At 40.8% G+C, this 16,514-nt stretch overlaps 1 protein-coding gene across 1 annotated transcript; it reads right to left on the bottom strand.

Annotated features, from left to right (window-relative positions):
- Positions 1-665: 665 nt before the first annotated feature.
- LOC127317915 (serine carboxypeptidase II-2) lies at positions 666-9,282 on the bottom strand. Its single transcript, XM_051348518.2, has 10 exons — positions 8,873-9,282; positions 7,551-7,658; positions 7,162-7,257; positions 6,944-7,036; positions 6,753-6,838; positions 3,481-3,747; positions 2,977-3,110; positions 2,165-2,260; positions 1,692-1,800; positions 666-1,087 (listed from the first exon to the last, which is right to left on the bottom strand). Exons 1-10 carry the CDS (start codon positions 9,138-9,140, stop codon positions 923-925), a joined length of 1,422 nt encoding a protein of 473 aa, XP_051204478.1. The 5' UTR covers positions 9,141-9,282; the 3' UTR covers positions 666-922.
- Positions 9,283-16,514: the final 7,232 nt, after the last annotated feature.

The raw sequence follows: 16,514 nt of genomic DNA on the forward strand, positions 1-16,514 counted from the left end.
TTACTGTGATGATCTGCCATAGCTAAGTTCTTCAAAGCCCTGGTTGAAGCTGAGGTGTTCATCAATAAAAGCATTGGCAAATGTGCAGATTTAGCAGCTGATGTAGTAATTATTTGAGCATAGAGTAAACAAGTATAGACTGGATAATAAATAGGTTGCACAAGCTGAAAATTGATCTTAAAAATATTAAAGGTAACCAAATTATTCCCCTCAGAAGTCAAATCGATAAAAATAACAATATACTTTTTTGGGAAAAAATAACAACATAATAACAAAGGAATTTTGTATTCTGGCATATGATTATGGATTCCAGTTTTAACCCCATTTCAAAAGAAAAATAATAATACACTGAGAAGCAAAGACATCTAAATGGCAAACAGAGGAGGCAAAAGACTTTAGATTGGAATGAATTATGTTCCACTACAGTTTTTTATTGGCGTATTATGTTCCGCTACAGTTTGCTCAGAGTCGAGGAAAATCAAGGTTCCAGCCACTGACCTGCTTAAACAGATGCATGGTATGCAGCCTGCACAGATGCAAGACAGCAAGAACTGCTGTGGAGACTGACTCTAGACATCACATCAGTAACCACATCTTACCAAAAAAACAAAAAAAGAAGACTATGCTGCTCAGTGCTTACTATAGATGGCAATAAAAGACAGTACTGAATGCTGAAAGTAGATTCAGACGTATATTTAGTTTCAAATTAGTTTAACAGGCAGTATCAATTTGTGGCAGGAAAAGTATTCCAGAATAATGTTCTCCGTTTTCTAAAAGGGGGGAATTGGTGCCAATAGCACTGACAAATGACAACAGCTAAGGCCATCCTTATATTGTGAAAGTTCCTGTGTGGAGTTCCAACTACTGACTGCCGTGGTAGAGCTGGAATTTATGATGCTCGTCATGTCTTGAGCTAAACATATTACATATCGCTGTGTAGATCAGACAGCACAGGCATTTGGCTCCCAGCCAGAAATGATTTGATGAGAGTAAGAGCTTGCTTGGGCCGGTGCAGAGGAACCTCGTGACCTGCACCCCTCACAGTCACAAAGTTGAGACCCTTGTACCCTTGGCTCCAGCCACCGACCTGTTTAAACACAGAAAAGTTCAAAATCTAGGAACAGAATGGAGGAGGGATACCGAGCGGCGGGTTCGGTTAGCTAATTGTAAACAAAACAAAAAAAAGGAGTGGAGGATGGATATCCCAAATAACTAAGTGCATTGGAGTGGGCTAGCAAAAAATAAAGAATAATATAAAATGTTCACTTAGTTCTGATTTAGATTCTAAGGAAATTCAGACAAACTAGTACTGCATTTATTAGTATTACTTCGACCAATCCAAGCTATGTTGAAAGTAGTGCTATCCAATAGAAAAAGCAAGACCGCTTCTTTCTCTGTGTTTTAGTTGACTAAAAGCTAAAATGTAGATTAATATGGTACAAGATTTTGATCTAGAATGTAGACTAAATCAGAACGGATGGAGTAGGTATCATATATGAACTGCAAAACTTTTTCTTCTTTGAGTAAGAAGTGATTGACTATTCGAACAGAGGTTCGGCATGGACACATGCCCCAGGCCAAAATATAAATAGCTTGAGGATGAACAAATTATGCACGAGACAAACTACAATGCTTCAGGCTACTGAAAATTCATGGAATCATGGGCGTATTGATTAAGAAGAAGCCTATACCTCGCCATCATCATCATACCAAGCATGCCAAGGAGTCACTGTTGGAAGCTTGAGAGCATCAATACTGTATCTAGTTGATGTTACTGGAATCACCGCATCTGTGTCTCCACTGGACAAAGTAAAGAAAATATCAACACAAAATATACTTATATGTCTGTCCATCATTTATACAAGCCATTCCCACAATGTTTGAATACAGAGAGGGAGACAAGTAGCTACTTAAAAGGTTTTACCAGCATCTTATGGTACGCCAAAATTACACAACCATGTTAAATGTGGAGACTAAAAAATAGTTCACGTCAAGCTAGGTATATAATTCATGATAGTCATCTTATAAACCCACTTCTGTGAGGAGACAATACGTGAACTATTTTAAGTTAGGAAATATACTGAATCCTAAGTGTATGGCAGGGGGCATAGTATTAGAAACATCCTGCCTGAGTTGGCAAAGACTCCAGAGAGTTGGGAATAACCTGAACATCCATATACGAAGCCCATACTGTATAAGTTCATGATAGATATGCAGTACAGATCTTTCACAGTCCCTCCAATTAGTGTTAACAACTTCACTGCAAAGAATGTCAGTAGTACCAACATGTTAAAAGAGTAAACAAGAACAAGAAACATGCTAGTGGATCTGCTTATCGGCATTACATGTCACTGGCGTTCAAGTTTTCCCATTAAGTTACTAAGAAATTATCTCTAAAATAGGATAATACATTATGACATGTAAAATGCCGTGATGTTGGGCTTTTTCCAGAGAAGGAGATGAAAAAAAAAAGGTGGCTGCCTTCTCTTGACTAAGAGATACCTCTTACCACTGAAGACATTTTTCTCCTTAGTATTGGATGCCATCTCTTAGTCAAATGTTTTTTACTTAAAAACTTAATAAGCAAATAAATTTAGAGACATGCAAACATTTCTTGCTAAAGATAGCACTAAGAGATAACCAATTATATAACATACAATATTGCCATCTCTAGATGACGTGGAGGAGAAGAGAAGGTGTCTCAACCACTGTACATGCCCTTAATACTGCAAAGCAGTATAGACATAACACCTATTTTTTTAAGACTAATCATATATATTTAGAAAAAGTATTCAGCGAACAGCCCTACATCATGGAGCATGGAATCAAATTTAGTTACTGATAGTATGAGTAATATTACTACGATTTTCAAAAGACGGTTTTCCGTAAATTTATTATAGCAATGCACTGGACAAACTTACGTTGTAAGGATGGTAAAATCAATTCCAATCGTTAAAAATCTGCTCACAGCATTACCTGCAGGTCTCCCATTTTGATTTGCCAATGACTGGATTAACGTGAAGTGCCTTCTGCACCTCAGCTAGATTGAAGTATACAATTGAATGCTTTTCAGTGCATGGATCATACTGCTCTCCCATTTTTCCAACAGACTATCAAAACACATCATGGTAAGAATCAGATGTACAGAAAACGTGTGAAGTCATGAAGCATTAGAGTTTTTATTTTATGAGCGGTAAGTGTGCTTTTTTACATGATAAGAAATATGGTGATGAATTTGGTACAAGGTCATTGTCTTTTTAAAAAATTGAAACATGGTATGCACTTAAATGGACAGTCCAGATGAAGGAAAGATTCCCCAGTTAGTTCATAAAAGACAATTTTCATGCCAAAGTACAGAACTCTTTAAGTTTTTCTTAAAATCAATACAGGAAAATATGGTGCACAAAACTTAGGATCCCAAGATAGGAAGCCATGGTTGTTTTAATTAGAGACTTGAGTTGCAGGAGCTTCAAAACTTACCCGAAGCCTTTTCACCACTTTGTTCCTTGAGGAGGCAAAAGATGAATGACAAGTAGGTGTGAAGATGCTATATGAATCAATGTTCCCAGCTTCAGTGCTAGCAATGTCAAGAATCTTATCACATTGTGGAGATGAATGCACAAAGGACTCAAAGTCACAGAAAATGTTCAGTAGCTTGTATGTTTGATCAGAAATCAAGCCGGTGGTCCACATATATTGAAATATTCCATAGTGGTCACGGAAATCATCAGTCAGGGCATTTCCTACCTATAAGCAATGACATTAGTAAAGAGAACAGAAACATAAGGAAACCACAACAATGAGAGAAAAAAAGAACAAAATAAACTAAGATTCCAGCACATGGATCACTGATTTTCATGCGGTCCTATCAAGAGCCAAATCTTTAGGGACATTCCAGTCCCTCAAGTCTCTTTTTACCACCTCCGCCCATCCATGTCAGCTTTGGTCGTCCTCTGCCCCTCCTTGTATTTTCACTCCTTAAAATTCCAGTGTTAACTGGTGCTTCTGAAAGTCTTCGTTGGATATGATCAAACCTCCTTAGTCGGTGTTGGACTAGCTTCTCGTTGACCGGTGCCACCCCCAGCCTATCACGAATTACCTTGTTCCTAATCCGGTCCTTTTTTGTATGGCCACGTGTCCACGTAGCATGCGCATCTCCGCAACACTCATTTGTTGGATGTGTTGTTTTTTAGTGGGCCAACATTCTGCTCCGTATAGCATCGCCGGTCTGATTATCGCTCAAGAGGCATATACGTGAACACCAAGGGGGTAACATCAATTTTAGGAGAAATTGCGAAAGCCCAACATTCTGCTCCGTATAGCATTGCCGGTCTGATTATCGCTCAAGAGGCATATATGTGGACACCAAGGGGGCAACATCAATTTTAGGAGAAATTGCGAAAGCCAGGACTCGAGCTCGAGACCTTAGGATTTAATACCAAGTGAAGCTTAACGCACTAGCCATCGTAGCCAAAAGTACGAACTGAGGGGCAAGTGCAATTCACTTATGCACATCAACAGTTGCCACTTCGTCCATCCTGCCTTGATCCCGTGGCAAACATCCTCATCGATATCACCATCACTTTGCAGCATTGGCACCAAGTATCGGAAGGTGTCCCTCTTAGGCACTATCTGTCCTTCTAAACTAACATCTCCGTCTTCGCACCTAACACCACTAAAGTTGCATCGCAAGTACTTGGTCTTGGTCCTACTAATTTTAAACCCCTTTGATTCCAAAGTCTACCTCCATAGCTCTAACTTCCTATTTACGCCAACCCTGGTTTCATCCACTAGCACCACAAAAGAATAAACGAATTAATCAAGTCAAAAGGCAATCTACCAAGAAGTCTCTCCTAATTTACAAGGAAAGCAAATGGAGGACTTAGTAATTAGTATTACAATTATTCCTCACTTTCTCCAACATACAAAGGCCAGTCTGCCATTGCATAAGACAAAATACTACTTTCCTCGGCCAGATATACGCACCAGATGTACTGCATTTCCTTTAAAAATCTGAATTAACCGACAAATTCAAACTAGCAGAGTGACTCGTGCATTTAGTGGCTAGATCTATTATGTATTGTTATATGTGTCTTCATTAAGTTATGATGTTGCCTTCGAGATATTGGTAGGTCATTAAGTACACATCTAAAATGATATGAAAACGGGTAGCCAATATATACCAAGTGGAACTGATTTGGCAATGTTTCCTTGGTATTTACCTAGCAAATATTGACACCTTGAGGAAACGCTATTGGACTTTCCTGAGAATCTCATCATTAAGTGCATTGGGTTGTTTGTAAGGGTAGGGTATGCGGCAATAGAACACTGCTAATTTCTTGATTTCCCTCTTAGACTACTCAAAGTGGGAGTAACATAGGTAGTAACATCACACATTCCAAAACATTTTGGTGACATGGCATGAAAATAAATGAAGAAAGAGACTGAGGCAGTAACTAACTATGTTACCGTAATATCACACTTCCCAAGACAAGATGAGTCTACAACCTAATAAATATGACCTTGCATGATACCACACATATGTTACCACCCACTATAGAGGTAGTAACATAGAGTACATGTTACTACTCTATGTTACTCCCCACTATGACTAGTCTTACCACTTCACCGCATCAATCATGTATATATTTCCATCAAGAGTTTTTGATAACCCACCAATAATTAACTCTAAACATTGATGGCTTGTATCTAAACTTCGCGTTCTATTCCTCCTCTTGCCCCATCATTGACCGTATTTCTGTTTATCCATTTGTGCAATGGCCGCCTCAAGATGCTTCCAACAAGCTCATCTCACTATAATTATCTATGTCGCTTGGCCATCTAAGGAAATTTAATTGCCGGTATATATTCATCAAAAAGTTGCTAAATCATTCTCTCTCACTCATTCAAATTACTGTGTGCTCTTGTTTGGCCATCTATGTTCTACTGAATCGACCTATTTTCCTAAACCATCCATGTTTATACATCTAAGCAACAGATGTTACATGTAAGGGTACATCTACATAGGTCATCAATTACTATTCCCTCCGTTCCATAATTCTTGTCGTTGTTTTAGTCCCTATTGCAGGTGATCGACTGGAAATAAAATTGCTAAATTTGTTTAAATTTTTATTCAAATTTGAGTTTTAAGTTTAGATATAGATATATGCATTCCTTTTCTAACCACCACAGCTTATGATCTTTCAGGAGACCTTCAGTTCCATCATATATCAACATTGGTCAAAACAGAAGATATTAAATGTACATTGGTCATCTTCATATTTGTTTCCATCTGTATCTTATAATTTCTATCATCTATACATGATATGCATGATTAATAATGCAAAATATGATTCCTTATTTTTATGTAGCAATCTCTTCTCTCATACAGGTTGTATGGTGCCTTTTGAAGATACACTTTTGTTACATGATTATCTTGTACGTACTATGATTGTATGTAACTTCACAACAAATCAAATCTCAACCCATATAATTAAGATCAATGGCGCATATATTTGTAATCTATGTGGAAGTGGTGACTTCTTTGCCTATGATTTAAAAATATAATATATTTCTCATCAAAACGACCTAGAACATCAAGGATAAGAAAATTGCTACTATGGAAATATAAAATAAGGGCAGCTATCCAATTTGGGTCTTAATGAATACATATATATTGATATTTGTGTCCTAAATAATCAAAATACAGGATGAAATTTGATAATCAAAATGCAGAAGTACCAAAGCCATACCATATAACCCTTAAGATTGATTGTTTTGTCTCCAGTGGCCTCATGGTGCCTCTTTATGGCTTGAGCCAACTGAGGAACGTAGTGACCTAACCAAACCAGTTATAAGTGAGTTTCCAAACCTTTCTATATAAAGAAGAAATAGGCAGTAGAGTACAAAAAAAGAAATAAAGGCCTGTAAAGATTCTACGAACCAGCATAACTCTCTCCAGTTAAATAAAATTCACGCTCCTTGTATTGAGGAAATCGTTCAAGCCACTTGGTTAGAAACACCAACGAATCCTTGGCTGCAAGATAATGCTAATTACAGTGAGCAAACTCCAACAGTAATACATCACTAGTTTGGAGTATTTTAGAGGATATGAATTTCATGTAAACAGTAGGACAGACAGAGTGAAAGGGGTTGCAGTACCAGTCCTCTCATCCCCATTGCTTAAAATATCGGCAGAGGTGTTTGAATATGAATAACCAACACCAACCGGTGAATCAAGGAACAAGATATTAGCAACTGCAAATATTGAGAAGTTGTTAAATAGATATATATCCTCCAAACCAAACTGGAGAGCAGGGAACATCACAAACTCGGAAGTTTAGCAAAATAAAATGACTACTGATATTAAACAGGAAAGGATTATAAGACTGAAAAGTACAGCTATACTCCAACAAAAGCATAAGTAACAATTCAATAATCCAATTCATCAAATAGAAATAGTACTACTAAAGGTAGCGGCATATGAAAATGTTCAATTAGTGACAGTGCTGGTATTCATCTGAATTGAGTTTTTTTTTGTTGGTTGCTACCTTTGTTCCAAGAGTAAGGATTCATATGTACACCCTTTCCATCTGCATTAACATGGAAAGGCCCCACTTCTTCCCCAAGTCCAAAAGCAATTGATGAGCAACCTGGCCCTGGAAAATGAAATAAAATATACTCTCGATTCATTCATGGTACTTTTACAAAATGAACCACGATGAACAAGCCAGGACTTAATACCTGGGATAGATTTATCAATACCCTAGCAGAAATACTTAAAGAAAACTGGTTACCACTGAAGTTAAGTTAGCTAGCAGAAACTAGGATAAGGTGGGTGGAATAGAGAATGTGTGGGATTTATTTGTATTTTAATAAATTCTACTGGTGTTAAGTTAGTGAGATTTTAGTTTGACTTTTTAAGTCACGAAACTCATAAGAACTAATTCAAAGAAAACATTTGCTGGACAGTTGCATACTCTATATCAATCCAGCTGAACATTTCTATAGATTATGAACACTGGCAAAATATAAACCAGATTTACAGTCTCTTGGTGAACCTGGGCCATGGCCCATGCTTAAAAAATTACCAGGCTATATGATCCATTTAATTACTTTGTCTATGATGAGGAAATCACTCCACATTAATCTAGCCCGGTCTTAATAATCGGCCACACTCCACTTGCATAACATAGGGTTTGTTTGGATTGTTGCCAATGGTTATCCTTCCAAAATTTTAGCGTTGACCGAGAGCATAAGGCAGCGTTTGGATTGAAGCCGCGTTCCACAAGCCATACCAAAATACCGGTCGCTACCTCAGATTTCACGCCCGCGCGCTGGCGAAACAGGGGCGGACAAATCCCTCGCCAAAATATTGGCGTGCCAGAGATTTGGCGTGGCGGCCGTGGGCATGAACCAAACAGCCCCATAGTACCAGCAACTAGAAAGCGCTCAAAGTTTTCATGTCAGCATGAATAAATGGGAGGTTTGGTTCTGGAGTACTCAACAACACCATGCTTCAAAAATTAACACCATTACCATCCAATACTATGGTGCAACTGGGATGTGGATATATCAACCAAATTTCACAATTAGCTAACCCATATGGCAGTAATGAACTGACTGTATTTACCAATTTTCTGGCTGAATCAGGGCCCCATAGGCAATGAGTGCAGCCGAGAACTAAAGATCGTGTCATCGCAATGGTCGATTCACTGAGAACTACTACAGTCCAGCACTACAAAATCGTTGGCACACACAATTAACTACAGATCACGGATCACGGTGGTCAGCGGCGGTACTAGTAGCAACTTCACTGGTACAAAAAGAAAACAAATTACTAAATCACAGAAGGTGCGGCCGGCGGCAGTACCTCCGTTGAGCCAGAGCACGAGGGGCTTGGACGCCGGGTCGGTCGCGGCCTCGAAGAACCAGTAGAAGAGCGCGGCGCCGCGCTCCTCGCTGACGGTGACGTACCCCGCGTAGTGCGCGAAGCTGGTGTTGAACGCCTGCCCCGGCACGCGCGGCACCCGGTCCCGCTCCTGCTCCCCCCGCCACGACCCGGGCCCCGCCGCCGCTGCGGAGACGGCTGCGGCGAGGAGCAGGAGCAGGACGGACAGGGGCCCGGAGGCGCCCGACATCGCCGGTTCGCGGCGGCCGCAAGAGTAGGCTGTGGCGCGACTGGTCGCACGGCCGGCGACGTGGGGACTGGCGGTTCGCTGCTTCAGTGAATGACTACTAGAGCAGACAGTAGAGTAGAGTAGAGCAGTGGTTGATCGTGGCGACTGGCGAGTGGTGTGTAGGGCTGGTGGTGTGGGCTAGTTGCGGTAACGTGCACTCACGTGCGCCGTAGCAAGGATGCCAACATCTCACGCAACGAAGAATCGTGCGGGTATTTCCGGTAGAGAAATACGTAAGCAATTGAGGGCCATGATTTATGCTGGTGAGAGCATCTCCATCGACAACCCCTAAATAGTCTCCGGTAGGGGTGCCAGCACTACTATATGAGGCCGTCAGCGGTGCATTCTCCATTTGAAAATGTTGTTCCCACATCGGCGCCTTCCAAATGGTGGCCCCTAATTTTTTTTCTTTTGACAATATTTTGAAATCATATCAATCACATTTTATTCATACAATCACACAAATAAAATAAAATTATTCATACAATCAATCAAACAAATAGTACTTAAATTATTCATACAACCAATCAAACAAATAGTACTTAGATTATTCATACAATCCAACAAACAAATAGTACTTAAATTATTCATACATGCAAATAAATAGAAATAAAATCATGCATTGTTGGCGGCTCCTCTCCTCGCCCGCAAATGCGCAGCTAGATCCGCCTTCAGTTGTGCGTGAACATCTGCATCTCGAATTTTATTGTGCATTCTATCTCTAAAAGCCGCTAGGCTACCCGCCCATTGAAGGCAACTGAGGGGGAAAATCCATCGCGACCTTCCGTTTAACAGCGACAGTGAATTCCTGAGCCCATGTTTCACCCTGGCCGTCGGATGCGGTAACTTTTTTCTCACCCGCTGCTGCTCGTTTAGGGACTATGACAACTGGGCCCGTTTTTGTCCGGGGCCGTTAGCAGAGACGCAACGACGGTAGGTTTGCGTCGCCTTTCTTTTCCAACGAGTGTAGGTAGTGGTGAAAACCTAGATCGGTCAATCGCTCCCTCAATCGGCTTCCTCCTCTCCCCCCAATCCCCGTCTCCACTCCTCCTCCTCCAATCCCCACCTCCCCTTCTCTCTCTGCAATCCGCCACCTCCTCCGGTGTGCCGGCCGACTTCTTCTCCTGCTCCATGAGGTGGTGCCGAGGAGGCAGACGCTGGGGTTGAGGCTGTGCAGAGGATGTGGGGGACGAATGCGAACAGAGGATGTGGGGGCGGAGGCGGCGCAACATGGAGGAGGAGGGGGAGGAGCGCGCAACAGCAATGGTGGGCTCAGATGCGGCAGGCCGCTGGTGGGAGGTCGGCCGCGACTTGGGCCGAGGCGCGAAGATGGGTGGGAGGTAGGCGGCGACTCGTATGAAGAAAAGCGGCAAATTCTTGGGGTACATGCTCTACCTCAGGGAGTGGCCCTTGATAATCAAATGGTTGATCATCCTGCACATGTGCGTCGCGCTCGCTCTCAATGATCATGTTCTGCATGATCACACAGACGTTCATCACCTCCCACATCTGAGCCTCAGACCAAGTGAGAGCAGTGTACCTGACAATGGAGAAACACTGCTGAAGCACCTCAAAAGCACGCTCAACATCCTTGCGTGCTGCTTCCTGGCATGTTGCAAAAGAGGCTTCCATCTCGTTTGATGGAGAGGGAATTGTCTTCACAAATGTAGCATACGTCGGGTAGATACCATCAGCTAGATAGTATCAATTGTTGTATGCGTGGCCGTTTACCTCAAAGTTCACGATGGCACCTATGCCTGCTTGCTCGACGAGCTCTTCTGCGGACAGATTTTCCTCGTTTCCGAGGATGCGTCCTTCTCCGGAATCCTGCAAGATGCGATATCGCACCCGTTGCGGAGTTTCGAAATCGGACGATCCAGCTTCCATGGGGTCGGAGGGAGTTGTTTCTTCATCAGTTCCTTGCTCCAGCCCAGTTATGGTCGCAAAGACCTCCTTAGGCGGCGCGGATTCCGCCTCGGCTTTTTCCTCATCCTCTAACTCTTTCATGGTGCGGTTGTACTCCTTTGTATCCATAGTGGAAGCATCGCCAGAGATTGGGCTTAAGTTTCCAAGGATTGATTCTTCTTTGTCTCCGGCATCCTCTTGCTGATCCGGAGCTTCGCCGTTTTCGACAGCTTCTGGCTGGTCCGGGGCGTCGCTATCTCCGGTTGCCTCAACCTGCATGGGTCCAGCGCCCTCCGGAGGAGGCGCGGTTCCTGCAGTATGTGCAAGTAAGTGCACGAAGTGACATCTTTGCTTCTCTAACACCTGGGAGACCCAGGCGGATCTGCATTGGTCTTCCACCGTAATTTCCTGCTCAGGGGCGGATTGGGTGGGATTTGAAATTTCTAGATCTAAGGCGGAATCTTCCTTAGGAAGCTCCTGCATCTCAGATCGGATCTTCGCGACTGTGTCCTGCTCAGTGATACTTCTCCAACGTATCGATAATTTCTTATGTTCCATGCTTGTTTTATGACAATACCTACATGTTTTATACACACTTTATGTCATATTTATGCATTTTCTGGAACTAACCTATTGACGAGATGCCGAAATGCCAGTTCCTGTTTTCTGCTGTTTTTGGTTTCAGAAATCCTAGTAAGGAAATATTCTCGGAATTGGACGAAATCAACGCCCAGTATCTTATAATTCCACGAAGCTTCCAGAACACTGGAGAGATACCAGGGGGAGCCAGGGGGCCCCACACGCCAGGGCGGCGCGGCCAAGGGGTGGGGCGCGCCCCCCTATTGTGTGGCCCCACCAGGGCCCCTCCGAGGCTGCCCTTCCGCCTACTTAAGGACTCCGTCGCGAAAACCCTAAAAGAATAAGCCACGGTACAAGAAACCTTCCAGAGCCGCCGCCATCGCGAAGCCAAGATCTGGGGGACAGAAGTCTCTGTTCCGGCACGCCGCCGGGACGGGGAAGTGCCCCCGGAAGGCTTCTCCATTGACACCACCGCCATCTTCATCACCGCTGCTGTCTCCCATGATGAGGAGGGAGTAGTTCTCCCTAGAGGCTAAGGGCTGTACCGGTAGCTATGTGGTTCATCTCTCTCTCCCATGTGATCTTTATGTGATCATGAGCTTTGTGATCTAGTTGAATATCATCTATGTGCTACTCTAGTGATGTTATTAAAGTAGTCTATTCCTCCTTCATGATGTAAAGGTGACAGTGTGTGCATCATGTAGTTCTTGGCGTAGGTTATGATTGTAATCTCTTGTAGATTATGGAGTTAACTATTACTATGATAGTATTGATGTTGATCTATTCCCCCTTTCATAGTGTAATGGTGACAGTGTGTATGCTATGTTAGTTCTCGGTCTAAATTGCAATGATCTATTATGCTCTAAAGGTTACTTAAATATGAACACCGAATGTCGTGGCGCTTGTTAACTCCGGCTTGAGGGAGCTCTTGTAGCCCTACACAATGAATGGTGTTTGTTATCAAACAAGAGTATATGTAGCACAAAGGAAGAGAAGTTATTTATTATGTGATCAATGTTGAGAGTGTCCACTAGTGAAAGTATGATCCCTAGGCCTTGTTTCCAAATACTGCAATCATCGCTTATTTACTGTTTTACTACATCTTTACTTCCTGCAATATTACTACCATCAATCGCACGCTTGACAAGCTATTTTCTCGGCGCCGTTACTACTGCTCATATTCATTCATACCACTTGTATTTCACTATCTCTTCGCCGAACTAGTGCACCTATACATCTGACAAGTGTATTGGGTGTGTTGGGGACACAAGAGACTTCTTGTATCGTGATTGCAGGGTTGCTTGGGAGGGATATTTTGACCTCTTCCTCCCTGAGTTCGATAAACCTTGGGTGATCCACTTAAGGGAAAACTTACTGCTGTTCTACAAACCTCTGCTCTTGGAGGCCCAACACTGTCTACAAAAATAGAAGCGTGCGTAGACATCAAGCTATTTTCTGGCGTCGTTGCCGGGGAGGCATAGCTCTACTCATAAGTTCACCTGGGGAGTACACTCTACCTCTCTCTCTCTCTGTTTTTGTTTTATTTTATTTTATTTTGCTTAGTTTACTTCTGTCTAGTATTATTTTGCTTAGTTTACTTTTGTCTAGTTTCTTTTTGTCTTGTTTTATTTTCCCTATATACCCAAAAATCCATAAAAATTTGAAAAACCAAAAAATTAAAAACTGTTGTTATGGGAGAACCCACAACCTATTTGGAGCTTATTGAAATATATATGAATTATAGAGAATCAAGAACGGGAAAAGTTATGAGTGCTGTGATAGAAAAATTGAATACAATTGCTAAAATTTTGCTTAAACGCCATGATATAAACTGTTGCTCTAAACATGATACTAAACATCTTAAATTTCAATGTGGCTTTAGTGAGGAAGTTTTAATTAAGAACTATAATTGGAATAGCTATATTCATTTTGGGTTCGAAGAAGTAGAACAATTTGTTTTGTTTATGGGAGCCTCTGAGATAGAATCCTTCATGTCTAAAAATTATGAAACTTGTGTTGTTTGTAAGGACCTTAAAGATTATGTCTCTTCTATCCTTAATTTTTGCATGGAAAGTTACAGCAATAATTCTTATATCATTGATTATAAAGAGAGACTCATTAATGCACAAGAATGCACTCACAATTTGCAGGAACCAGTGGAAGAAGAAATTGATGAACCTGAAAGCTCATTGGATGAAAAAGAAGAGGAGAGTAATGAACAAAAGGAGGAAGAATGGATTAGCTACCCATGCCAACCTTCTAATGAGAGTAACTCTTTATCTCTTACACTATTTGATTGTCCTCCATGCTTACCAAAGGAGGATGAATGTTATGTTCCTGTGGATTCTCTTGCAATATTCCCTATGAGTAAAACTTGTGAGAATAATTATGCTACTATTATTTATGATAATCCATGCTATTTTGATAAATCTTATGATAATGCTTTGTTTGTGCCTGATGTCGAAATGCATGGTACTAAAGAGTTTTGCTTAGCAAATGTTTATGATAAAGCTCTAGATGATGGTCCTATGTTATTTGATAATATTAATTATACCACTAATGAAAATGGGATTGGAGAAGTCTTGACTATATCTATGAGTCCCATATCTCTTGAGATTGATCAATCATCTTGTTATATTATTGCTAAAAAGTGGGTTTGAAAGTTTTAATTCCACTATTTTTGAGCTTGATGAAAATTATGTGTTTATGGATCATGAAAAACATGCTTTATGTGATAGTTATATTGTTGAGTTTATCCATGAAGCTACTAAAAATTATTATGAGAGAGGAAAATATGGTTGTAGAAATTTGCATGGTACTAAAACACCTCTCTATATGCTGAAAATTTTGAAGTTACTCTTGTTTTATCTTCTTATGCTTGTCACTTTATTCTTCATGAATTTATTTGTGTACAAGATTCCTATGCATAGGAAGTGGGTTAGACTTAAATGTGTTTTGAATTTGCTTTTTGATGCTCTCTTTTGCTTCAACTCTTATTCCTTGTGAGTGCATCATTAAAATTGCTGAGCCCATCTTAATGGCTATAAAGAAAACACTTCTTGGGAGATAACCCATGTCTTTATTTTGCTACTGTTTTGTTGTGTCTTGGAAGTTATTACTACTGTAGCAACCTCTCCTTATCTTTATTTTATTGCAATGTTGTGCCAAGTAAAGTCTCTAATAGAAGGTTGATGCTAGATTTGGATTTCTGCGCAGAAACAGATTTCTATCTGTCACGAAATTGGGCAGGGCTCTCTGTAGGTAACTCAGAAAAATCTGCCAATTTACGTGCGTGTTCCTCAGATATGTACGCAACTTTCATTAGTTTTGAGTTTTCTGATTTGAGCAACGGAAGTACCTCTAAAAAATTCGTCTTTACGGACTGTTCTGTTTTGACAGATTCTGCCTTTTATTTCGCATTGCCTGTTTTGCTATGTTTGATGGATTTCTTTGTTCCATTAACTTTCAGTAGCTTTGTGCAATGTCCAGAAGTGTTAAGAATGATTATGTCACCTCTGAATATATGAATTTTCAATTATGCACTAACCCTCTAATGAGTTTGTTTCGAGTTTGGTGTGGAGGAAGTTTTCAAGGGTCAAGAGAGGAGGATGATACAATATGATCAAGAAGAGTGAAAAGTCTAAGCTTGGGGATGCCCCCGTGGTTCATCCCTGCAAATTTTCAAGAAGACTCAAGCATCTAAGCTTGGGGATGCCCAAGGCATCCCCTTCTTCATCGACAACTTATCAGGTCACCTCTAGTGAAACTATATTTTTATTCAGTCACATCTTATGTACTTTACTTGGAGCGTCTGTTTGTTTTTATTTTCGTTTTGTTATTTTCATTCTCTGAATAAATTCATGCTTGTGTGGGAGAGAGACATGCTCCGCTTTTTCATATAAACACTGGTGTTCTTAGTTCTATCTTTAATGTTCATGGCGAAGTTGAAAACTGCTTCGTTCATTGTTATATGGTTGGAAACAGAAAATGTTGCATGTGGTAATTGGTATAATGTCTTGAACAATTTGATACTTGGCAATTGTTGTGCTCATATAGATCATGTTTAAGCTCTTGCATCATGTACTTTGCACCTATTAATGAAGAACTACATAGAGCTTGTTAAAATTTGGTTTGCATGATTGGTCTCTCTAAGTCTAGATATTTTCCGGTTAAGGTGTTTGAACAACAAGGAGACAATGTAAAGTCTTATAATGCTTACAATATGTTCATATGTGAGTCTTGCTGCACCGTTTTATACTTGAGTTTGCTTCAAACAACCTTGCTAGCCTAGCCTTGTATTGAGAGGAATTCTTCTCGTGCATCCAAATCCTTGAGCCAAAAACTATGCCATTTGTGTCCACCATACCTACCTACTACATGGTATTTCTCCGCCATTCCAAAGTACATTACTTGAGTGCTACCTTTAAAATTCTATTCTTTGTCTCCGCAATACATAGCTCATGGGAAAATATCCTTAAAAACTATTGTGGTATTGAATATGTTGCTATGTATCTTATTTCTTATAAGTTGCTTGTTGAGCGGTAACCATGTTTCTGGGGACGCCATCAACTTTTACACCTTTGTTGAATATCATGTGAGTTGCTATGCATGTTCATCTTGTCTGAAGTAAGGGCGATTTTCATGATCAAATGGTTTGAGTATGCATATTGTTAGAGAAGAACATTGGGCCGCTAACTAAAGCCATGAATCATGGTGGAAGTTTCAGTTTGGACACTAATCCTCAATCTCTTATGAGAATATTATCTGTTGTTGAATGCTTAAGCATTAAAAGAGGAGTCCATTACCTGTTGTCTATGTTGTCCCGGTATGGATGTCTAAGTTGAGAATACT

Source organism: Lolium perenne, chromosome 7 (assembly GCF_019359855.2).
Source record: "Lolium perenne isolate Kyuss_39 chromosome 7, Kyuss_2.0, whole genome shotgun sequence".
Taxonomy (NCBI): Eukaryota; Viridiplantae; Streptophyta; class Magnoliopsida; order Poales; family Poaceae; genus Lolium; species Lolium perenne.